General features: G+C 46.3%; 1 protein-coding gene across 12 annotated transcripts in view; it reads left to right on the top strand.

The window, feature by feature from the left end:
* PEAK1 (pseudopodium enriched atypical kinase 1) overlaps window positions 1–8,806 on the top strand; it is a 284,832-nt gene extending 276,026 nt beyond the window's left edge. For 11 of the 12 annotated variants that reach the window (XM_084966101.1, XM_084966096.1, XM_021097994.2 and 8 more), the window contains one exon: window positions 1,897–8,806. In XM_084966101.1, coding sequence (XP_084822227.1) covers window positions 1,897–3,057 — 1,161 coding nt within the window. In that variant the 3' untranslated portion in view covers window positions 3,058–8,806. 12 annotated transcript variants of the gene reach the window in all.
* Window positions 8,807–26,397: the final 17,591 nt, after the last annotated feature.

The raw sequence follows: 26,397 nt of genomic DNA, 5'->3' as shown, positions 1-26,397 counted from the left end.
AGTATAGTATAGAAAGAATTCATGTTATGATTGATGAGCATATAGGATTATATATTATACCGCATGTGCTGAGACTCTGAGAGCTTTCCAAAGGTAATACTTTCTGAAAGATATATGTTTGAACTTGAACTCAGCCTGGGGATATCTCTGTTTCAAGACCAGAAGTTTCTAACTGATTAGGCATGTGGTAAAAGACTTGAAACCTGTTTTCAGACCCCTCTCTCTCTCTGTCTCTGTCTCTCTCTCTCTGGGAAAGGGGGGCATTGATCACTCATATCAAGTCTCTAACTGTAATAAATATGTATAAATACAGTAAGCAAGAGAGGGAAGCTCCCCTCCCCTGAGACTTCTTTGCCTTTGGTCCTTTTTTAAAAATATCTATTTGAATGGAAATCAGAGCATACTCCTTCTCCGAACTGAGGACCCATCAGCACTCTCAAAAAAAATTGTACATTTTTCTTTTTAAGTAGAAATGACTAGAAAACCTTTTTTAAATTTGCTTTTCTGTGTTACGGCAATAAATGGCAATGTAAACACTGCAGCGCGCTTGTTGCTGGAAGGCTGTGGTTTCTGTGAGGTGTGGCACCATGCTCCGGCTGGGGAGGAAAAATGGCAGATGTGTTCCTGGTCCCCAGGGTCGTGGAGGAGCTGTGCTGACCAGGCTGTTATAATCTATGAACTAGTGTTGGAGACTGGCCTTCCACTGTCAGCTTCCCATATCATATCATGAGGATAATCCATTTTATTTACTTTTTGCTTTTCTAACCCTTTAGGACTAGAAATACAATAGTTGCTTTAATATGTACAATTCTTGGCTAATTTTGTTTGTTTGTTTGTTGTTTGTTTTGTTTTGTTTGTCCTTTTTAGGGCTACACCTGCAGCATATGGAAGTTCCCAGGCTAGAGGTCAGGTTGGAGCTGTAGCTGCCAGCTTGCACCACAGCCACAGCAACAGGGGATCTGAGCCACGTCTGTGACCTACACCACAGCTCATGGCAACACCAGATCCTTAACCCACTGAGTGAGGCCAGGAATCGAACCTGAATCCTCATGTATACCAGCCAGGATCATTACCACTGAGCCACAACGGGAATTCCTTGTCTAATGTTTTTGATCAAAAAACTCTCCTATGATCCATAACCACCTAATTAAGTTCTTTTTGAAAGGCCTTACTGCCTGAATACTGGGACTTAAATGAGGTCTGTTAAGAGAAATCATAAAACTCAGACCCCTGCCACTAAAACATTCCTTTTGCTCTGACTTGATCAGACCCATGATTCTCACAAACTTTTCATCTCTTGTCTGCCAGTGAACCATGAGTGCCTGAGTCATGACCATCATGATAACATTCATTGAAAAGTTAGGAAAACCCACAGTTTACCTGGCCAATTGTAGGTCACTCTCCTGACCAGCGATACAATAAGGTATTCTGGCTTACTTTATGAGCTATTTGTTGAGCTGCTTTATAAGTCTGGGCTGTAAACCTCCATAGAAAGCAGGTGGAAAATGATTATTTCTTATTCAGTTTTTTAGATGAGGTGGTAAGGTATAGTGGAAAGAGGAAGCTTTAGTGTTAAACTTAGGTTTGCAAACTGGTAGCCCTGGATTTCTTTTTTTTTTTTTTTTTTTTTTAATTCTTAGGTCCTCAGCCTACCTTGAAGAGTTGGTGTAATAACTAGAGATAATACATACAAAGTGCCAGGCATGTAACCATTGCTATTGTCACTCAGCACAGGACCCTTTCTGAAGGGCTTGCTCTCTGTATCTTTACTGTAACACTGTTGCTTGTCCACTCCAACCTCCTACTGGTCACCTTCCAGTTAACCCTTCTTTACATACCATAAGCCTGGTTCTGAAAGTATGATTTTAAATTGTGTTCTTTGCTTTCTTCTTTCAGATCTGTAAGAGCAAAGCTAAAGAATCACAGCAGTATTATCACAGCTTGGCTGTCCGGCAGAGTCTGGCTGTCCATTTTAACATCCAGCAGGACTGTGGTCACTTCCTGGCTGAAGTTCCCAAACGTCTGCTTCCCTGGGAGGATCCTGATGCCCCAGGGGAGGAAGAGGAGGAAATGGAAGCGGCAGAAGAGGTGAAAGGAGAAACTGATGGGGAAAACCCAGAGCCCAGCTCTGAAGCAGAGTCATCCCACAAAGAAAGCCAGGCGGTCATTAGCAGGAAGCAGAGAAGCCACGTTGTGGTCATCACCAGAGAGGTTCCCTGTCTCACCGTGGCCGACTTTGTGCGAGACTCTCTGGCACAGCATGGGAAGAGCCCTGACACATATGAGAGACAAGTGTGTCTGCTGCTCTTACAACTGTGCTCCGGCCTGGAGCACCTCAAACCCTACCATGTCACTCACTGCGATCTACGTCTGGAGAACCTGCTGCTTGTCCACTACCAACCCGGGGGCACCAGCCAGGGCCCTGGGCCTGTGGAGCCCGGGCCCACCTCATCCTGTCCCACGAGGCTCATAGTAAGCAACTTCTCTCAAGCCAAGCAGAAGAGCCATCTGGTGGACCCCGAGATCCTCCGGGACCAGTCCCGCCTCGCCCCAGAGATCATCACAGCCACCCAGTATAAAAAGTGTGACGAGTTCCAGACAGGCATCCTCATCTATGAGATGCTGCACCTGCCCAATCCCTTCGATGAGAACCCAGAGCTGAAGGAGAAGGAATACACTCGAGCAGACCTGCCTCGCATCCCACTCCGCTCCCCCTATTCCCGGGGCCTGCAGCAGCTGGCCAGCTGCCTCCTGAACCCCAACCCTTCTGAGCGGATCCTCATTTCAGATGCCAAGGGCATCCTGCAGTGTCTGCTCTGGGGCCCCCGGGAGGATCTCTTCCAGACTTTCACTGCCTCCCCCAGCCCAGTGCAGAGGAACGCCCTGCTCCAAAACTGGCTAGACATCAAGCGAACACTGCTCATGATCAAGTTTGCTGAGAAGTCCCTGGACAGGGAGGGGGGCGTCAGCCTTGAGGACTGGCTTTGTGCTCAGTATTTGGCTTTTGCTACTCCAGACTCCCTCAGCTGTATTGTGAAAATCCTGCAGCCCCGTTAACATATCCCAGTTACTGCTTTTACTTCATTGTCACCTTCTTCGTCGCCTACACACTCCCCCTTCTTGGTACTCACACAGAATTCAAAGCAAGAAGAAAGACAAGCCTTCCACCCCCATCTGTGAACAATTGAGTCCATTCAGAAAGGGAATCCTCAGCTCCAATCCAATGAGACGCCGAGTCCATCTTTACTTTGTGGAAAGTCAACTGCACCCATGAGCAGCTGCCTTGCATTGGCGTACCTTCCGCCCTAACTGTCCCAAAATGCAGGGAAAAAATGAAGACACATCCTTGAAGGGACAGCTCCTTTAGTATGAACTCAGTGAGCTGGATCCGGTTCCTCCATACTTTTGAATATCACCTGTCTTTTTAACACCGTGTGTTTATTCTCACTAGCAATAGACAGATTTAACCAGTTCTTATTATCATCCACTAAGCTCTCATGACAGACCTTCTTCCTTTAAAGGATCAGTAACTGACTCTCTTACCAGACAGAACTGCCATCCTTAGGATCAGCCCAGTTTGGGTTCCGGGGACTATACCCTTTGTTCAGCAGACGAGTAGAAAGACAAGGAGGGATCCCATCCCTTGGGTCACAAGCCCATTTTCATTTCTGTCATCCATAAGTGTGTGCACTGCATGGAGGATGGCCCTAAAAGTCTCCCCTCTGCTGCCACTGCCTGATTCCCCTTCACCTCTACTCTGTCCGTACTTGCCATGAAGTTTGGGTTTATTGGCCACTTGTGGCCCATTACAGAGCTGACCCAAGGTGGTATCACCAGTGCCTCATCAGAGTGGAGTGCAGCTCAAATCTTATAAATAGCTGGCAGGACAAAAGGAGATGATTTTCCTGCATGTGCAATTCTCTAGGGGCTATCGGGGAACAGAGTTGAAAGTACCGTTCTTTGGTTACTGTCAGAGCTGTCAGCATCGGCAGCCTGGGCTGGCGGTGCCCAGATCACAGTTTCCCCCTAAGCAGTAATTGGCCAGTTTCCATCTATCAGTAGCCGGTGTTAACTCGTCTACCAAATACTGTAGACCACAGCCCTGAATGAAAAGGCTGTCAGTTGAGCCCTAATATCTCCTTAGAGGGCATGACACGGCTGACTGTTAGGATGGCCAGAAGGCAAGGGAGCGGGGAGGAGGCCACTGATCAGACTGCTGACCTCCTCCTCAGAGTGCTGACCTTTCCTAGAGAGACTGCCTTGCCGTTGCACGGGCACATTGGTCCTGATGACTCTGAAATGGCTCTGGAGGACAGCTCACAGGGAGTTTTGATTGCCAAGGTGGGTGGCTGAGAGCTGTTCACTGTACGTGGGGTCTGTGCTCCTCTCGTATGGATATATGTGCAATTTTTGTATGTATTTTTTAGCTGTATATACAATGTTTATGTTGCAACTTCACCTGAAGCAATATCCACAGAAACCCTCCCCTTCTTCCCTTGGCACATATTTGCGCTGGGAGACGAGAGTGTTCCTTCCACCGAATGTGTGTGTGTGTGTGTGTGTGTTTGTGAGAGAGAGAGAGAGAGAGAGTGATTCAAAACTGTGAGTATCTGTTTACTTCAACCTTGAAATCCCAAGAGTCACTCGGACAGTGTGAGTGTGTGTACACGTGTGTGCCCGTGTGTGCACACACATGCTGGAAGTGAGGCCAGGCCTCTGGGGGAGCAACCTGTGGCAGGGTTGATAGACACGGTCTATCTCTGCACCTCAATGGTGAGATAGCCCTGGGCCCCTCATCTACTGGTGTAGAGTTTATTAAAGCCAAGACTGGTTGTGCAGTATTACTTAGATAGCACGTTAGTGGCCTTTTGGAAGTTTCTAAATGTTTAACATTAACAGCCTTTCATGTGATTCACCTATATCAAAGAGGATCAGGAAAGGAGAATGTATTTTATTGTGCTCTTCTTTGTTTCTTTTTTTATTTTTTTCAAGAGAATGGAACATACGAGGCTCCATGTGGAGGATGTCCCTGTCCTCCAGGCCAGCAGTACAGGACTTCCAGGGAAGAGAGCCGATTGGCCCACAAAGAGTTTTGCCTCCTCTCGCCTGGGTGCAAGGCTCTGCCCCTAGGAATGGCCACAGGGTGGGCGTGCCGCTGCAGGCCAGCAGTCCACTCTCTCTCGGTGTCCTGTGACATGGCTGCACCTTGCCTCTTGGTTCACCTTAGCATAGCCCATGTGCACATAACTCCCTGCCTAATTATACACTGAAGTGGCAGCACATAGACCACTGACCCTGTCATCCAGCACGTTCCCTTAGCAGTCCCCCACCCCCCGACCCGCCTCCATGGTTTGCATATTGAGACACTTTCTCAATGTCACTCTTGTGGTGCCTTCCCATGTAAATTTGAATGTTGACTATTTAATGAGGTTTCATATTTAATGAAGAATGTTTCCCAGTCCCTCTATTTGTTCTCTTGGTATCTTCTTCCCCCTACCCCCACCCCTTTTTTTCCTGTGTCTGTTTTGACTTGGATCCAGCCTTCTTCATTTTAACTCTATGGTATTATAAGCATGGACACCCTCCTCAACCATGATCTTATAGCACTGGCAAACCAAGCACCTCTTCACATCAGACGTGCTTAGTACTGTTTTTATATTCAGATTTGTTAAGGGCAACAAGTGAATGCCAGCTAGTGAGACGAAGAACACAGCCTTCCCCGGGACAAGTGGCTGGATTAATAGTTCTCTGAGGGAGGCCAAGGAAGGTAAAGCGGGGAGGGAAGAAGATGTTACAGGTTAGAGCAGAATAGACAAGGTAACCATTTTTCTAGGCAAGAAGTATTACATCAGATGGTCCTCAGAATATTTTTCCAAAATAATGAAATTCAGTCTAATATTATCACAAACATTTTACGTTTCTATTTTAATTATAGTGGAACTTTGAATTTACTCATCAACTGGAAAGAAATCCTACCCTCAGACACAGACATACATAGCATATTTATGTACAAATATGTATGTGTATATATATATATATGAGGTTTTTGAATTGTGACTAGCATAGCACTTTAAATTTTCTCAAAGAACACCAAGTTATTGTCTTCAGTACTGAATGGATTTTTCTCCTTCACTGACGTCTTTACTATAGATTCTTCCATTTATATTGAGAATTTGAACAATTAAGCCGCTTTTGGAACTTTTCCTTCAGCCGTATGAGCAAGAATAGCCTCTCGTACGCATTTGGGTACCAGAGAAACAGGACAGTGGCTAGAGTAGCCACCACCAAGTCTGAATGTATAGCAGAGTGCCTTGTCAGCATGATAACCTCGTGTGGGGAGGAAGAGAATTAGACGTTCCACAGGGAAGACCAGGGCTGAGAAGTCTCCCTTGCCAGCCTGAGGAAAGCCCCGTTGGTACATGCACGCTAGCGTGATGTGCAAAAGCCAGTTCATCAACAATAACAACAGGATGGGGAAAAGAGCAGTTGAAACCTGTGGAATCAACAACAAAAGACTCCTGCAGGTCCACCAACCCCTAGGCTAAGTTAAAATCAGAAGCTAAGAATGTGGCAGTGGGTTTCAAGTTTTGCCCTGAGAAGATAAACCGGCTGAAGTATGCGGGGGGGGGGGGGGGGCACAAGCACCCACACTCCCTAACCTGCTGATGTTAAGAGGGTTTAAAGTAAAACCTGTTTGTTAGGATTTTGAGACTGTGTAGCCTTTCATTGTCAGTGGGGGCCAGTTAGGCTTCCACACTCAGAATAAGTTTGTGAACGTGGAAAATATTAATGATATTTCTAGGGTTTGACTGCCTAAAATTGTATTTTAAAGCTTTCTAGCATTGTAAAATTTGAGTGAAAGCTCTTTGGGGCCTACTAAACAAGTAAGGCATCAAAGGATGCACTCGGCTTCCCAAATTTGAGTTAAGAATACTTTGGTGCTGGGAAGTAGCCTGACTTGTTTTGCTGATAATCTGCAACTAGGATTGTCCCCTAGATGTTAACAGCAGGGATCTGAAAAAAAAAAAAAAAATACAGGCTGGTTCTGGAAATTGGTGTGGACTTAGGCTACTGCACTTAGGATACTTGGAGGGAGTGGGGAGAGGAACTTGATTCTCTGGGCCAGCTCTGACATGCTTTTATTCCCCCCACTAGTTGATAAGGAATAAAAATTCTGGTTCAGCCTAATGAGTGAACAGGATGACTGCCCACGAAACCGGGTCGTTAGTTTTACCTCATTGAAGCTCATATTCTCAAAGGCCCAAAGTGCTGTGCCGAGACAAATCCAAGCGCCACCCTTGCTGAAGTGTGCACTGCAGCCCAGCTGTGTGTGCTGACAGCAGCACCAAAAGTGAGGATTCCATGGACCAAAAAAGATGCCACAGGGGCAGCCACAAGATGTGTAATGCAAGATCCTAGATAGAGATTATACCAAAGAAATCAAGCCTTTTTGTCCTGATGCTTCTAAGGTGATGAGGTAGAGTTACGAGAGATGCCAAGGGAGGAGAATTCACGTGCATTCCACATCCAGGTATTCAGCTGATGAAGTACTCCAGTCTCCAAAAAGCACCTGTTTTTTGAAAAAACAAGTCCATTATGTGTATTGGGGGGGGGGAAGATGATGATGAAGACGAAGAAGAAGAAAACCTTGGGCAGATTATAGAGTTCCCCAGTATTTAAGGAGGAGGAACTATTTCCTCCCTCCTTGGTGTGATTGTGACTGGGCTTCAGCTTGGGAAATCATATCTATGTCATTAAGAGCTGAGGATTTTTTTTTTAAAGAGATGTGGTAGTTTCAATAGGTTTATTTAAAGAACACTTGGGAAATTTCTTAACAAATTGTAATAGTTTTTATAAATCTTCCTACCCAGGTGTTTACCACTCATCATCACCATCATTTAGTATTTATAAGTGCCCAGAATGTACAAGGTGCTATACAGCTGTTAAACACCCCTCTCTGCAGCTGTGTGAAATTAGAGTAGGTTTTTGCATCAGCCACTGCTAGCAACTTTCCCCACCTGGGTGGGCTGCAGGGGCTCGCATCCTGGACGTCCGTCACATTTCCCACTCCAGAGAGCCTCCTCGTTGATCTAGCTTCTCACCTTTACCCATCCACTCGCCTCCATGGTTTGGTTTGTTTTTTTTTTTTTTTTTTTTTTTTTTTTTAATCAAGAAAGTTTCAGGGAATCAAAAGAGGTCGGACATTTTTTAACCTAGCAGAAGTACAGAGTCATATATTTTGCTACAAATCTTATAGTATGGGAAATCCACTTTGCCCGTATAGTGTGTGGAAAGTGTGTGTGTGTCTGTGCTCATGATAACTTGAATGTTGAACCAGCCCTAATGGCTTCAGGGTAGCATCTTTGAAAGATAAACCACACGGCTTCAGGAAACTTTCTCCAAATACTACTTGGTTATCCGTTCCCGTAAGTTTTAAAGGGTGTTGAGGGTGAACACACTGGGATGGGATATTCTGTTGATGACATGCCGGGCATTTTGGCGTGAGATGAGGGCAGAAGCAAGATGTTGTCCTTCTCAGTGATTTGACGCGTGGCAGTCCTCATTCCACTCTCTCTTTCATTCCCCATGGTTCTGCCCATACTCTCTTTTTGAAACTCTTGTTTCTTTTGCTCTTTCCTGGAGCTTCACCTCTCTTCTTACATATTTTAGCGTTTTATAAATCTACCAATGAAAGGTCCCCTCTGTCACCAGGTGGCACCACCCTTTGGTTTGCTGTGGTACTTTGCTGTGTTCTCTGTGGCATCATGTTACTGTGTAAATAAATTCATTTTCATATACACTAAAACCTGGACAAGCGCTTGTCCTTTCAGCAGCTCTCCCACGCAGACCTGCCGGAGGTGGGGTGGGTAGTGGTTGCAGACATGGTTATATCTTGACCTCTAGGATGCATGCGCTCTTGGATGCTCCTCCCTGCTGACCTGGGCTGTATTTTTTCTTCATTCCCTCCCTAGATCGAGAAGACTGGGCATGGAAGGGGTGGCAAAGGCCTTGAGCCTTCCCCCAGAGCCAGCAAGGCTGTGGGTTTGCTGTGTGAGCTCGCCCCCTGGTGACCAGCCACCATGCAGACTTCCTGTCTTTGTGTTGTGTGCTGGAGGTGTGGTTAGCTGGCTGTAACTAAGCCTCAGATCTCAGAGCTCTGCGGACAGTATGAGCAGGACAGGGCTTTGTACAGCATCATCTGCCACACAGTTCATATCTTTTGCTTGTTCCTTAAGGCATATGGTCACACACAGTGTCCTGACAAAGGCGGACAAGCTAATGTGCAGACGTTTCAGTAGAGAGAGGAGGCCACCAGGCTCAGGCAGGACGAGTCAGCAGTGGGCAGTGGCAGTGACAGCTGCCACATTATTAGAGTAGAATGGATGAAAGTGCAGACATGTAGACTCTAAATTTAGACCAGATTTTAGAGCTCTAAACCCCTTACCATGGATACTGTCTCCAGCCCAGTGTTTCTGCTTCTCTCCACTAGCAAGCGCTCTGGAATTTGCAGACATGGTATTTAAAGGATATTCCAGAAAAGTGATTGCCAGACTTTTATGCTGCTGAGAAGGCAGAACCCACATTGGTGTGGGCCTCAGAGCTCTCTCTGTTTCCTGGGCCTTGAGGGGTCAGCAGCAAAGCCAAGAAAAAGTCCCGAGGGACATGGCTTCTGCCTGCTCCAGCCTCAGCTTGCTTGCTGGAGAGGGGTCGGGGCATTAGCCTCCCTAGCTGTGAGTGCAGCACACGGGCTTCTGGAGGGAAAGAACCAAAGACAGAAACAAACAGCTGGGATGGAGAGGTCTCAACATCACAGAGATGGAGCACACTAGGCTTAGGTCAAGGTCTAATGCTCTGCTGGTCTGAGTAGCAACTGAGGCCCCTGAAGATACAGGCCTGGGTGGTGGGACCAGTTCAGGGTTGCCCAAGCCAGACTCCAAGTGAGGTAGAGCAAGGCCACCAATGGGATCACTCTGTCCTTTGGTATAACTGGAGAGAGACCTTGTTTCCCCCCCATCACCTCGCCCAGCATGGGATCCATCCCTTGCAATTCCATTAGCAGGTCCTCAGGAAGACCACTCTTCCCTTTGATGTGGGCTTGTCCAGAGGTGAGGGACCACTGACATCTGAATAGCGCCTTTGGCTCCCACAGGCCTGTAAACTGACTTCTTTCAACCCAGGCCACAAAGAATCTTGATTTCTTTCCCACCTGGCATTAACCATCACGAGAAGCTGTCCAGTTCCTGGCACTGAGTGTGTGCCCTCTGCTCTGGGAGCTCTTTGCCTGCTCTCCAAGGCCCAGTAAATTATGCTTCCTTTTAAGGGGGCCTGCGCTCTACGAGGGAAGGAATTTCGTTAGTGCCTCAGGAGCAGAGAACTGCAGGTGACGGATCACAGGTTGCCAGGAGGAGCAGCTCAAGGTAATTAACAGCTGAAACTTAAAAATTGGATTTCACACAGTAGGGAGTGGGGGGAAGGTGGCAGGAAGGAATCCGTTGCCAAGGTCCAGTTCTCACAAATTTGCAAACCTCTGAGTGAAAACAGGCTGCCTGTGTGCAACCCCTGACCTCCTGGTGATTTTTAGATAACTCTTTTCTCACACACATATCCCAACTAACTCTTCCCTCACCCTCTGGAAGGTGTGTGAAAGCAACCAGAAGGCGGAGCTGCACTGGCGGTGGTCTCCGTTTGAGAGTGCAAGTGGGGCGCCTGGGCTTCTGGGGAATGTGCATGGTGAATGGGGCCTGGGGCCTCAGGAGTAGAGGGCTTTGCATCTCTGCCAAGTGGGAGCAGAGCTCTCTGCTCTGTGGGGCCATCAGCACCACCCACCACTCCCCAAGCTGGAGTCCTGGAACCAGGGTTGGAGGTTAGGCAGAGTGAAAACCTGCAGGCCTGCGCTTCATCGTTGGCCCGTCCTCTCCCCCTAAGCACCTCTCCTGCCTGCTCCATGCTGCCAGGGGCATATCTGAAACCATCCTACCCACGCTGCCACAGCCTTCCAGGACTAGGCCACTCATGCTCCCCAAGCTGAGGGCTCTACAGGCCTCCCTCCCTCAGGCTCTGAGCCGTTCAGGTTCATCCTCCTCAGCCTCCTGACACTGGGCCTGCTCCAGGGCTGGGCAGCCGGCCTTTGCCTCACACTGTGCAGCTGGCTCGGGCACTGCTCAAGCTGCTCGGAGAAGCCCCAGGCTGCGGCCGGTGGGAGGTGGGGGTGTTAACAGTAGCAGAGGTGAGAGTACCCTTCATCCTCACAACCATCCATGGAGAAGGCTCCAGGCTGCCCATCTCCACTCAACTAACCAGAGGCAGGCCTTAAACCCAGATCCGCACGCCTTCTAGTCAGTGCTCTTTCCTCTGCCCTGTAAGCAGCCAGGACACCAGAAGGACTGTAAGATCTCAAAGGGGAGCAAGGGAGAGCTCCTTGGTGCTGAACCAGCTTAATTTTATTTTCAAAACCCTATGAGGAGGGTTCTAGAATTACCCCTATTTTATCCATAAAAAGACAAGCCAGAGAGGTTTTGTTTACCCCAAATCCCTGGTGAGGGGGCTAAGATCTGTCCTCAGATGGTCCAGCGCCTCCTCCCAGTTCCCAGAGCTCATGGCCTTTCTCCCCCACCCTCCCTGCTGTTGCCCCAGAATTGTCAGTCCTGCCACCCAGTCAGGCTTGTCACTGACCAGACCCCAGCCAGCCCCCCGTCTGCCAGGCAGGCCTCCCGGCTGCTGTCCCATGCTTGGAGATTTCCCTGCCCACAATGTTTCTGTCCTTTTTCTCCCCTTTCTTCAGGGCCCCATTCAGGCAGCTTTGGGGGTGACTCCAGCTGGAAATGTTCCCTCACCCAGGCTCTACCAGGTGTGTGTATCCTGCCTCCTTCCCTCCCGTGAGTGCCTGGGGGAGCCCTAGGCTGGGGCCACTCTGTCTGCTCCCTCATCTATCTCCTCAGCATCTGACCCTGACTAGCAGGGGATACAAGGACAGAACTGGGCCTCCCCACATCTAATCCTCACTCCAGCCCTCTGACTTCCACTCTACCATGAGAAAATTGAAACTCAGAGAGGGTAAGAAACTTGTCCAGGGCTGCCCAGCCGATAAGTAGCAGGGCTGGGATTCGAGCCCAGCCTGGCGCACATGGAAGCTGGGTCTCTTCCCCATCACGTCACAAGTCTGCTAGCCTGTTTCTGTGCCAAAGGATAGGGCTGGGTTCTGCCCACATTCATGCCAATTGTGACAGACCGAGACAGCCTAGGAAGGCTTCCTGAAACAGGCAGAGTGGGGGTGGAGAAGGGACCAAATCCAGAGGGACCCACCAGGCTGAGCAGTCAGATCTCCATAAGGGGCGAGGGGCTGGCCAGGAACAGGATGTTGGCTGAGGCGAAGGAGGCACTGGCCACCCTCAGAGCTCCCTGCCCAAGAGGGCCCAGAGCAGCCTTGCCTCCCCTACGCCCTCATAGGTGGAGAGGAGTGGAATGTGCTGCAGTAGTGAGCCCCAGCCCCACCCTCCTGACGGGTGCCTCCATGGGCCTCCTAGGACTGCTTCTGGAACTAAAAAGGCAACTGAGTAACCAGCAGCCACCATAGAGGTAACTGCCAACTTCAGCAACTTTCTTTTTCTTTTTTTGTGTGTATGGGGGTGGGGGAGGGGTGGCAGTTAACATCTATCTGCCTTCCATTCCTCTGCTCACTCCATTCCCGCCTATCATGATAATCTAGATTGTAGAGGGCTCAACCCCTACCCCATCTTTGTGTAAATATGTACAAAACATGCACATACACCTGCACGATGTGTACAATAACAAGGCAAATTATTTTCCTCACTTGACTCACTTAAAGGCTGATCCCATAGCCACCATGGTCATAGCACGCGTCAAAAGGTAGCTTCTCTCACTAAAAAAAAAAAATGGTGGTATTATGTTTAATGTATCCAAATTTATTTTTTGCCTTATTGTTTCTACTTCTCTAGGCATCCGGTCACATAATTTTAGAGACAGCTAAACAATGCATATGAGAAACTATGAAACACTCCCACAAACTATAAAAGGAGATGCATAGATAGAGAGACGAGCCCTCAGGGCGGTTAGAAAGACTATGTTGTCTTCTCAAATGTTTCGGTGATATTTGAATTTTAAATCGCAATTGGTCATTGTTGTTCTGAACTTTATGGAATGGTTCTCAGAGTCACTTGAAAAATGAATAGGTGAAAGAAACCCCAGTATTGTTGAAATTGAGAGGCTACTTAAGCATATGAAAAAGCTATGATTGATAAAACAGTGTGATACAGATACAAGGAAAAAAAAAAAAAACAGGTCAGTGTAACAGAATAGGTAACCTAAAAACAATGCTTGGAGTTCCTGTTGTGGCTCCGTGGTAACAAACCTGACTAGTACCCATGAGGATGCAGGTTGGAGCCCTGGCCTTTCTCAGTGGATTAGGGATCCAGCATTACCATGAGCTGTGGTATAGGTCACAGACACGGCTCAGATCTGGCATTGCTGAGGCAGTTGTAGGCCTGCAGCTGCAGCTTCAATTCGACCCTTAGCCTGGGAATTTCCAGATGCCACTGGTGCAGCCCTAAAAAGCAAAAATAAAATAAATCAAAGCCAAACTTCTTTAAAAATAAATAAATAAATAAAAACTTATTCTAAACTCATTTATTCTAAAAATGTAATATAGGATAAGTAGGACATTCCTATATGGGAGGAAAAGAAGGTTATCGAATAAGATATGCTGGTGCAATCAGTTAGCTATTTGGAAAAGGATCAATCTGCACACTGTAAACCCCAATAAATCCAAACAGATCAAAGAAAGAGCTAGATACCACAAAGAAAAAAAAGAAAAGAAAAGAAATCCTATGAACTAGAGAGAAAGCTAAGTCAATACCTGTTTTATCTCTTGTTGATAAAGGACTTTCTAACTTAAAAAGCAATAGAAGCACTCTGAAAGGGAAAGATCAGTAGGTTTGGCTACATAAAGATGATAAACCTTTGTCCACTGAAAACATTAGAAACAAAATTGAAAAGTAAATAACCAGCTAGGAAAACCATTTCAACAAACATAACAGACATAGGGTTAAAATCCTGAGTTATAAAGAGCTTATCCAAATCATTAAGAACATAAAATGCCAGTAGAGAGATGAGAACAGACAATCACAGAAGAACCCAAATGTTTAACCTTTCTAGAAATAAAAGAAATGAAAGCCTAAGAGGGGATACCTAAAAACCATCTTAATAGCTTCTTCTGATTATAAATGTGACATATGTTTACAGTAGAAAAGTCTGGAAAATAAAATTGACCCACTAGGTCACCATCCAGAAGTGACGTCACTAGAGTTTGCTCCATAGCCTGCAAGTGTGTTTCCTCGGCCTTTTTCTTTTTTAATTAGGATCCACTAGTCGCCCTCCCATTTTCTGCCTATCACATTACAAAGCTCTTTTTAAAGAGCTCATACTCAATGCTGGTGCCATGTATAAATTTCAGACAATGTAGGTGCAGTTGAATTGGATGGAAAGGGGCTTAATGCATCCTGTCCTTTTTCTAAGGCCACAGATGAGCAAGGTGTGGATGTAGAGATTTCAGATCTCCAAGATCCCAGCACCAGTCTCCAGGGCCTTTTCAAAAAGACATGCTCTGAGGCCCTACCCAAGTCCAATGAAAGAGACCCCTCCTTTCCCCAGGGTCCCACGTTATTCTGAGCTTACCAGGGACCTCTTTGGCCCCAGCCCAGCCGCCCAGGCTTGGATCCAGGGTTCACCTCTAGCTAACCTTAGGCCTGGTTTTAATGGGGAGCCCTAAAGGGCAGGGCCATTGTGGAGATTAAAGGATGTAGTCCGACAGATGTGTTTAGCCCACTGCCTGGCTATAGTACATACTCAAATGATGTTAGCTCAAAAGGACAAACTGAGTGAGTATTGGCTTTCTGCTTTTATAACTAAGGACCCATCTAGGGGTTTCTGTTGAACAAAGGCACTGTGAATTCAAATCTCTGCCTCATGAGAATCAGTAAATTACTTGCAGCTTTCAAATAGCAGTTTCCCCAGCTTTCCAAATATCTCCTGGCTAAATTTCAGAAAGCCCTGCTAACAGTCCTTTCTCTGAACAACTCCTACCCGCCCGAGGTGACACAACACATCAGAGGCAGCAAGAGGCCCAGGCCCCTGAATCCAAGTTTGATCCTATAATGCGGGGAGATGCCAGGCACAGAGATGAGGTGGCCAGAGGGAAGGGGGCTGAAATAGGAAGTAGGGATGAGGATGACGGTGGCCGTGGGTGGCCCCTCTGGCTCTGGGCCTGCTTGTTCACTAAAGGGTCATGGTCCAGAAGCATCCTGCCTCCCTTGAGGAGGGGCTCGGTTCAGACCCTCCCCCTCCCACCCACCTTGCCCTCACCTTTCCACAGAGGCAGGTCGGGGCTGTCATTTCAGCTCCCCTCACAGCACTGGGCCTTGGCATAATAAATGCTCCGGTCGAATGTACTTTATTTTGAGGAAAGTCATTAAACTACTTTTGTGGAAACATTTTAATTGAATTAGATTGTTTTCTGATTGTAATAAATGTTAATTAATTGAGTGGGCTGGGTGTCCTTGGATCTAGCTGGCTTCTCTTGGTTTAATTAGGAGGAGAGTGTGGACTTACTTCTTTTTGCCATTAAATCTGAGGTTTAAATTTATCTTTTGTGCTAATAAAGTGATCAGGCTGGTGCAGGGAGCAGATTATGTCTTATATCTGAGACTGAATAGCCTGTCACTCACAGAGCCAAGTGGCAGCCCCTGCATGGCATCATTGGGGCGTGACCCAGTTCTCTTGTCTTGGCTTAATGAGGTTTCTCCATTTCTTTGGGGAAAAGAAAGAAATATTAGGTTCTGCAAACCTCTCTCTCTTTCTCAAGAATACGAGTCACCTGATTCCAAGGGGACAAAGCTGCTGGTTCCTGTGGGCACAGCTGAGCAGGGAGGCAGGTGGTCTGTGAGGCACTGAGACTCCCCAAACTTTGTTGTTCACCCCTGGAATGGGCAGATAGGCCAGAAACTCAGAACAGCTAAGAGACCCTGGCAGCTTTCTCTTTATAGAGATGCTAAAACTTCCACCCAGAGAGGGAAGGGCATGTCTAAGGCCATACAGCCTGGCCCTGACATGAGCCAGACCCTGGATTAGGGGTGATGGTGGAGACAGGTCCAAAGGAGTTTGCATCATACTAACGACTGTATAAACTAGGAGGAATCTACATAACATAGATGGCCGTATAAAAGACCAGGCATGTTTTCTCCGACTTGTTGGGGAGGAAGGGTGGTCTGGAAGCCTTCAAAAGGAGGCATGTCAACACTAGGTATTGAAGGATAAGCAGGAGTTCACCAGGTGGACAAAGTGTGGGGTAGGGCATTCCAGGCAGAGGAATGTCTGTATGTGCAAAGCCAAGTTCATTCTGGCATGTTCTGGCAAATACATGAGAACCACAGGAGGCTCTCAGAGGCTCAGATGTGCCCAGTAGAAAAATCCCTCTGGCTGCTGCTGTAAAGAATGCCCCTCAGCTCAGCTCAGTGCACTGCCATAGAGAGCGAAGAGCAGGGCCAGATCCTAAAATGTTTAGGAGGTAGATTCCATGTTTCCTGGTTTGGGCAGCTGCCCAGGAAGTCAGTGTCCCAGGAAACCCCGGGAGGAGCTGGTGAGGAAGAGCCGGGGGTTGACACCTTCCCCTTTAGACAAGATCCTTGGCAGCCGAATGATTGTCCTTCCTCTGAATGGTTCTGCACGGTGGTAAGACTTGCAGTAGCAGCAATAGCTCACACCAGCAGCTTTCAGCCAGAGACCATTGCATGTGCTTTGCCTGCATAATGCATTTAATTTTCAGTATGACCTGGTGAGGTGGATCCTGTTTGTACCCCCATTTCACCAGGGAGAAAGCCTGGGCATGGAGATGGTCCATGACTTGCCCAAGGTCACTAAGCTTCAGAAGTGGGAGAGTGAGCTAAGCCAGGGCTTCTCTGACCTTCCCCAGAGAAGTGCGCTCTGCATTCAAATGCGGCTTTATTGCCTCTTTACCTGAAATTATCCACTGTAAGAAGTGACAGTCGTCTAGGTTTTCCTTTGAGGGATTCAAAGACCTTCCCAGCACCAAACATCATTCTTAGGCGCACCAGTGCAGACCTGGGCATATTGTTCCCTCCCCATCCATGCCAGGGCCCCTCCCATCTGTGGGGAGAGGCGAGCCAGGCTGGGCTTCCCTCTTGGAGACCCCACAGAAGAGCAAGAAGGGCTTCACCACGTGTGACCTGGAACAAGCCCTTCTCTTCTCTCAGCCTAAGTGATTCAACAAGTCTGCAACAGCCCCTGCCCCCAGCGCTGCCGCGGTGTCCCCATAGTCCTGGCACAATGTAGCTGATGCTGCCCCGGACTTGCTCTTAGCTCCCTCCAGGCCGAGGGGGCGCTGAGGACACAGAACCACATTCAGACCTCACAGGGGCAGCCTCTAACCTCAGATATTGGACCCCAGGCCTGCCCCCTAGGAATCAAGCTCACTGTGAGTGGGCCCTCTTTCTTTAGTAGGTCCCCACCCCTCAGCAAGCCCATGTGTAATGTGTTGCTGGGAGCCCTAGCAGCCCACCCCTTCCCCACTCACACCCACACTATCTCTGCCTGGCAGGATTCCACTCACTCTTCAAGGCCTCAGTCTGCCTACATCCCCTGCAACTCCATGGGCCTCTTCCCCAGCCCCCGGCCCCGCTCTCTGGCCTCCTCTCCCCTCTCTGCCACTGGGCATTTGTCTGATGCTGGCAAGCTACCAGGATGGACCCATGCCTCTGAATTGCCCCCAGGGCCTGCCAGAGCCATTGCTATGGAAGCGCCAGCTTAGGGTTGTGGAGGGTGAAATTCTATTCACCCTCCACATCTCTCTCCCTCCTCCCACCCCCCTCTCTCTCTCACACACACACACACACACACACACACACACAAACACACACACACACACACTTTATAGCCCACCTTCCCATTTTCTGGCCATGCTGACCTTCTCTCTAGCTCTGTTCCACCGGGCTCTGGGGCATTTTCCAGCTCCTCATTAGGCTGCTCCAGGAGCTTACTTGGCCCCTGGTAGGTATCCCCACCCCACTTCTCACTGGGACATGCCCCGACTGTGGGACAGGGCCTGGAACTGGAAACGATGCCACTACACACCACAGTGACCTGTCCCTGGGAAAATAAGGTCCAGGCTTAGGAGCTGGTCGCCTACAGTTTCTAGGAAATGCCCACAAAATCCAGGGAGAAAGCGAACCTAGTTCCTTTCCAGTGAGGCCAGGAAAGGGAGCCCTGAAAGCAAAGTTAGGAAGCTTTTCCCTCTCTCTCCCCTCTCTCCCCTCTTCCTCGAGAGCAAAGAAGCAGAGTCAACTGGTTCCCAATTGATGGGTTTTCTGTCACTCCCCCTTCGCCTGCAGGATAGACCAGCTGTTGGTGCCAGATTAATGACCACAATTAAAAGCAAAATGCCCTTGCTGTAGCCCGCTGTCCTCCCACACCTGTGAGTCTGGAGGCTGAGCTCTAAGCCCAGGAATGGAAGATTTGTAATGAAATCAGACAGGCCTCTTAACCGCTGATGGTATCGGGGCCCAGGGGAGATGCAGACTTATTTCCTAATCTCCCGCGGAGCATCTGTCAGCCCCACCACAAAGCAATGTCATTCCCGCACACAGCAAGGACCTTTCATGGGGCTGGCTGTCCACTGCCTCCGTGGCCGCCTCCCCTGGCCTCCCCTCCTGCCCCTTCTCTTCACCTGGACTCAGGCTGAATGGACATTTACAAACACACGAGGGTGCACATGTCCACACACGCCCAGGTTCATTCATACATTGCCTTGTCTGCCCCCTTTGCATTAACAGAAGAAAGAGAAAAGTAAGAATGTCTCTATAGCAATGTTAGAAAACCAGCAAAGGTACCATTGACAAAGTAGTCATTCTGCACCATTTCTAGAAGTTGAGAAGCAGATGAGAAAAAAGTGAGAAACCCATGGGTGTAGCATTGCCCATGCCCCACACAGACGAGTCTGGGGACCAGTTTTCCCACCAGAGCCCAGAGATCCTCCCAACTGGGCATCAGGGCTGGGCAAAGGAGCAGGAAGAGGCTTCAGGAGCTGAATCCAGCCCAACCTTTGTCCCCAGGCCTTGCTGGATTAGGACTGTGCATTGAGTCAGTGAGGGGTCTGGGAGGTGGACCACCACAGAGGGAAGCATGAGTGGGTTTTGGCAGTACTGGCAGCTCCTACCATGCCAGAAACTTCTCTGCTGTTATTGGTTAATATAGCCTAGTCCCCTGGTGGACACCCTGAGGCCCCTCCAGCAGAAGCTGTGGGTATGGGTGGGTGGGGAGCAGGTGGCATGGCCTGGACTCCTCTGAAGCAGTGCACCCAGCTCTCTGGTGTGGGCACTACTCCACGAGACCTGGGGCACAAGGTGCAAGGATTCCCGGGCTCCTGATGCCCACATGGCCATTTGCTCCCTGTTTCTGCGCTTGGAGGGAACACTTCCTTCCACACCGCCTCCAATAAGGCTCAAATTAGGTCGGAAAACCCTGTATGCCACATCCTCCCCTTGACATTCATGATATGCCTTAGCTTATCAAAGGTTCTGAGAGGTCTTGCAGTCACTTTTATTGTATAATTTACATTGGGTGCAGTTGCCCATATTGTGGGCAGTTTAGTGAATTTTGACAAAAGATCACACCCATATAACCCCCAGTTGTATCAAGACTTCGAACATTTTCATTCCCCTAGAAAGTCCTCTTATACCCCTTGTCCATCACCCCTGCCCCCAGGGGTAGCTGCTTTATGACTTCTAGAACAATAGCTTAGTTTTGCCTGTTCTAAAGCTTCATGTAAATGAATTCTTTTACACTATGTGCTCTTTCATGTCTGGCTTCTTCCACTCAATGTAATATCTTTAAAATTTACCCATGTTGTTTCATGTGTCCATAGTTCATTACTTTTAGTGGTTGAGGAGTATTCCATTGTTAAGATACATATTTGTTACAATGTGTTTATCTTCCTGCTGGTAAATATTTGAAGTTTTCCAGTTTTTGCTTGAACAGAGCTGCTATGAATACTTCTCTGTACTAGATTTTTTTGTGAGCATGTTTCGCCTTTTTCCTGGATAGTTACACCTAGAAATGGAATTTGCAGGTGTATGCAAACTGCAAGACTGCCTTCCAAAGTGCCAATTTACACTCCCCCAAGAAATATGTGAGGATTTCTGTGGCTCCATATCCTCACCATTATTTGGTGTTATTTCTTCAATAACTTTAAAAAATACTTTGTTTACCTCATCATTTCCCACAATATTGAACCACTGAAGTTTTTTCTCATAATCCCTTTAATATCCCACGAAACTAGCGTGCTGTAGAATTCATTTGGAGAGAGAAGATCTAGACCATTTATAAATAGGAGAAACCAAACATTAGCCACAACAAAAATCAGGATGAGAGGAGAAAGAGAAGCTTGAAAGCGGGGGCAAAGGCAAGAAGTCAGAAGAAAAGGCCTCCAGTGGAAAGGAATGAGTTCAGTAAGTGAGATAAATTTGGAAAAATTCTGAGCTGCATTTTTTTTTTTGAGTGATTCAAAGGATGTCACATGGATAGAACTAGAGCAGGCTACTATGAAGGAGAAAGAGAATTCAGAAATTACTAACATGACTGCCAAAATGAAAGTCACTTTAGAAGCATCCAAAAGGAGGATGCTGAAAATACAAAATGGGACCACACAGAGAACAAAGAGCTCAAGAAAGCTAGAGGAAAACATTCCTAAAGTAAGGGAAGACTTGAATTCACATTTTGAAATAGCACACTAAATCCCTGGGAATACCTGATAAACAACAATCAAGACCAACAAACAGCATTTGGTCCTGGCATATAAGCAGATTAATTAAAGGAAAGAAATTAAGTCCTCAAAAAAAAAAAAAAGGACAGAAATAATAGGAGAATTTAGTTAAGACGGTATTTTAACCAGAAGGAGAAAATACCATTCAGTAAATATAGATATTAGATAAGGTGCTAAAATGGGTACATTCCAAAAATATCAGTCGCTTAGCACAATAGTTTATTTTTTGCTCCCGCAGTGTCCAATTGGAGGGGGCGAGCAAGGTGAGGATTTTGCTACCTACAGTCTTCCCAAGAAATGGATGAAAGAAACACTGTAATCTTCAACAAGTAGGCTCCAAGGCTGCCCTGAGCACAAAAAGAGGATTATGCATGAGAAAGAACACATATCCAAAATAAGAAAGACGGGTAGGAATAACCTTTGAAACTGAGGGAATTTCAAATTGATTAAAAGTTCCTCTGCATAACACTATGCAAATAACTTTGAAAAATGTAGTTGAAATATTGATTTTCTAGGAATACATTATTTATCAAAACTGACCCCAGAAGAGCTAGAAAGTCTAAATAGATAAATCTGAATAAAAGAAATAGAGAGAGCTAAGAGCTAATCCCTAAAATAGATTTCCGAGGGGAGAAGAAGCTGAAGGAACAGACATTCTCAATCCTTATTAAATCATTCCAGGGAATAGAAAAAACAAGGACATGAAAAGATGGAGAGGGATTATCCAACAAATAACTGTGGAAGCTCAGGATGCCTGGTAACAAGTTGAGTGTCCACTGAAGTCTACCACTATTTCAACAGCCAAAGTTTAATTTTCCACCAGGCCCCTAGATGCTAGCAGGCAATGTTCCTAGACAGCCCTCTGAGAAGCTGGTATCTAAACAGTCTGGACCTCTGCTCTCCTTGATTATGAAAATCTTTCTTTCTCTCTCTCTTTTTTTCTTTTTTTGGCTGCCCTGTGGCATATGGAATTCCTGGGCCAGGGATCAGATCCAAGCTGCAGTTGCGACCCAAGGTTCAGCTGTGGCAACACTGGATCCTTAACCCACTGTGCCAAGCCAGGGATGGAACCTGTATCCCAGTGTTCCCAAGATGCCACCAATCCCATTTGTATCACAGAGGGAACTCCATGAAAATCTTTCTTTCTTTTTTTTTTTCTTTCGTCTTTTTGCCATTTCTTGGGCCGCTCCCGCGGCATATGGAGGTTCCCAGGCTAGGGGTCCAATCGGAGCTGTAGCCACTGGCCTACACCAGAGCCACAGCAACGCAGGATCCGAGCCGTGTCTGCGACCTACACCACAGCTCGCAGCAACGCTGTATCCTTAACCCACTGAGCAAGGCCAGGGACCAAACCCGCAACCTCATGGTTCCTAGTTGGATTCGTTAACCACTGCGCCACGACGGGAACTCCATGAAAATCTTTCTTACGCTAGTTTGAGCTGGGTATCTGATTCTTGTTAAAGACTTGTCTTATTTAGTGGATAAATTATATTCTATTCAAGTCTTAATGCAAATAGGAAATTATATGTTCAAACTCATTTGCTAGTAATTTAAAGATAACCACTAACAATATGCATATGATATGGAAGTTAAAAAGCATAAGAGGGGAGTTCCTGTCGTGGCGCAGTGGTTAACGAATCCGACTAGGAACCATGAGGTTGTGGGTTCGGTCCCTGCCCTTGCTCAGTGGGTTAACAATCTGGCGTTGCCGTGAGCTGTGGTGTAGGTTGCAGACGCGGCTCGGATCCCACGTTGCTGTGGCTCTGGTGTAGGCCGGTGGCTACAGCTCCGATTCGACCCCTAGCCTGGGAACCCCCATATGCCACGGGAGCGGCCCAAAGAAATAGCAAAAAGACCAAAAAAAAAAAAAAAAAAAAAAAAAACCCACAAGAGGGAAAATAAGGAACAAACAATGCTTTGTCAAACCCATGAAATTCAGAAAAGGGAAAAAAGGAAAATACTGAGAAAGAATAATACATAAGAAAACATGAAATTAAATGGCAGGAAGACCAAACATTTCATTGTTACCCTATTCCTGTAACTTATAGTTAAATCTCTTTATCGGGCATGCACACACATACTCTTATCTACACTCACACACACAAATCCAGTTACACACCAGTCACAAAATACTCAAGACAAAATGATGATTAACATTAAAGATCTGGCAAAGATATTCCAGACAAAAGCTGACAAAAAGAAAGCAATGTAGGATGTGCTCATATCAGACAAAGGAAAATTGAAGACAAGATGCATTAAGCAAGATAAAGAACATAATTTTTTTTCAAATAAAAGATGTAGTTTGCCAAGAAGATGTGAAATAAAAAGGGACTTCCACCAAATCACAGGCATAGTGGAAGAATGATCATAACCCAGAGTCAAATTGAGTAAAGGTTTGAATATCAAATTTAACAATCTTCATGTGTAGCTCAAAAGCAACTGTTTCTTTTCAGATCCTTATCAAACAATAACAGAAAATGACCACATACTAGGGTACAAAGATCTCTGTAATCAAGAAGTAGAAATCAGTTGGGCCTCATTCCCTGATCATAGTGTAATAAACCTAGACGTTAACAACAAAAAGACAACATCTTCACCTCAAGTCTAACCACTTGGAAATTTTTAAAAATTCCTCTCAATAGCTCGAGTTAAACTGAAAATGAAAATTCTGATTACAAAATACCTGGAATTGTTAACAATGAGAGTTAACCTAGATAGTTTGACTGAAGACTTCTTCAGAGCAGTGGTCATGGTCTTAAACTTTTTTGTGTAAAGTCAATAACTCATTCATTCATTCATTCCACAGAGATATTCCAAGTGCCTGTTATAGGCCAGCACTTCTCTAGGTGCTGGGAATAGAGCAGTGACCAGAACAGAGAAAGTTTCTCATTGTGGAACTTACATTCAAGTGGATAATTATAAGAATTATTTTAAAAACTACCCTAAACATTCAATTTGAGAGGCTGGAATGGTACAATAAAATATTCTCAGAAAAGAGAGAGGAATGAAGAACATGTAAAAAAATTAATGACTTAGAAAAATAAAACAGAATTGATAAAATTAAGATCTGATCAGACTACCAAGTGACTAAGAAAAAAGAGAGACATCACCAATATATATCTTTAGAAATGGCAAAGAGAATGATACGGTTTTAGATACAGATGAAATTGTACAGATTATACCCAAATGACATGTATAACAGAATGTCAAATTTTTTTTTTAAAACTTAGGTAAAATAAAAAGATATTATGGGTAAAATGGAAAAAATACTAGAAATATGTAAATTACAAAAATGGACAGAATAAGTTGTAGAACACTTGAGTGGCCCAATAGCTACAGAAGAAATTGAGAAGATTGTTAAGAACCTACCCACCATAACACATAAATACCTAAATGATTTCAAAGTAAATGTGACAAACTTTCAAGGCACTGATAGAGCCTCAAAGAGCACTGGAAGAGCAAGAAGTCTGGTGCGCAAGCTGCCCTGAGGGAGTTGTGGAAAGAGGCACTTTGTGTGTTCACTTGCACACATGAGCAGCCTGTCAACCAAAAGTAGCTGTGGGGGCATCCCATTTACCGTGACCCTGCCCTCCCCTCACTCCCCACATTTATATTTTCTTGGGGTATTCCTGACAGCCAGTTGACAGGGGAGGAAAAGAACTGAGCAGGGTTTACACACAGCTGGCCTACTGGAAGTGGACTGCTGGGGTGCTACTCTTTCCCTCAGAGGTGGCCCCAAACGAAGGTGGGGAAGAGGAATCTCCTCGAGGGCAGAACTTAGAACTTTTCATTTTGTTGGCCACTTTCCTCGAAGGCAAGATGGCCTGAGATACAGATCAACATTGGTCCATGTGCTATAGCCAATTGTCTGGTTGGATGATCAAGGGCTTGGAAAAAACAAGACTAGAGATTGGTGACGATGTGGTCTGGGGAAGATAACATGGATGGATCTGTCAGAAGCGACCCAGAGGTGGAGGCTACTGTGTCCCACATGGATGCTGTCCAAAATGTCCTCACTGTGGAGGAAGTTCTCAATAACCAGGTGGACATGATGACCTACCCAGTGGATGAGTTGATGCCTATCAGCTTCTTTCCCCAGCCACTCCTCAGCCTACTCAGGAATAAAGTGGTTTTAGAAGTAGGAATGGGGACCACTTGTCCAAGTAAGGACTTAATAGCCCCTCCAAAGCTCAAGCAGCCACTGCTGCTGACAAAGAGTCTAATTTCCAGAGTCCAATTTTGCAAATCTGATATCATACTGCAGTGGAGAGGACTAGACATCTCTATGTAAGCAAGCTGGTTATACTGGACTCCTTCCATCATGGAGGGGCACTGATTTGTCCTCACTGGAATAAATGTATGTATTGGAATTGAACAGGCATTCTCTGTCCTTCATGGCTTTCATTAGGACCAACATCAGTGGACTTTATAAATGCCATCAGAACAACGCCATACAACACTGTTTTTGCCCAAGGAGCTTACTTTACAAAGTCAAAGAAGTGAAGCAATGGGCTGATGGTCATGGGATTCATAGGTCTTATCATGAACACCAGGAGAGCTGGCCTGAGAGAAGAATAGAATGGACAGTTGAAGGATCAGTCACAACACCCTGGCAGTCAACATCTTGTGAGTTTGGGACACTGTCCTCTAGGATGTGGTATATGAGTTCAACCAGCAACCAAGTTAGAGTGATCAATTTGCAGCAATCTTGGCACCAAGGAATGGATGTGGGAATGGTGCATGTCACCATTAAACCAAATAGCCCCCTTCCAAAAAATTTACTTTTTGTTTCTACAACTCTACATCTGCTGGTTTAGAGGTTTTGATAAGCAAGGGAAGAAAGCTTCTATCTGAGGACACATAATGGTTCCACTGAATAGGAAGATAATACTGCTAACCTGCCATTATGGGCTCTCCTGCCAGTGGATGAACAGACTCAAGGGAGGTCATGGTGTTAGCTGGAATGATTGATTTTGATGTACGCTGTCCAGTACTGTAGCCATGAGCTTTAATTTAAATTAATTTCAGCAAAATTAGAAATTGAGGGAGTTCCTGTTGTGGCTCAGCAGGGTAAAAACCCAACATAGTATCTCTGAGGATGCAGGTTCAATCCCTGGCTTCGCTCAGTGGGTTAAGGATCCAGCTGCGAGTTGCAGCATCGATCACAGATGCAGCTTGGATCTGGCATTGCAATGGCAAAGACCATGGCAATTTGACACCAAGCCCGGGAACTTCCATATGCTGCAGGTACGACTGTTAAAAAAAAAAAAAAAAAAAAAAAAACTTAATTAGAAATTCAGCTCCTCAGTCACACTAGCCACATTTCAAGTGGTCAATATTCACCTATGTCCACCTTATTAGGCTATGACATATGGCTATTGGCTACCATTTTACACAGAGAAGAGGTAGAATATGTCCATCCTTGCAGAAAGTTCTACTGGACAGTGATGACTGAGAGTATTAAAGGGTAATGGGGAGGTCGTTACAATGGGACATGAAGAAATGAGGCTGATGCTCTGGAACCTTCTGCTCTGCCTGCCACTACTACT

This window comes from Sus scrofa, chromosome 7, assembly GCF_054392235.1.
Source record: "Sus scrofa isolate SSC_HxYL_T2T_F1_AM1 chromosome 7, Sscrofa_HxYL_maternal_Yorkshire_Landrace_v2.0, whole genome shotgun sequence".
NCBI lineage: Eukaryota > Metazoa > Chordata > Mammalia > Artiodactyla > Suidae > Sus > Sus scrofa.
This window is presented reverse-complemented; position numbering and strand designations above follow the sequence as displayed.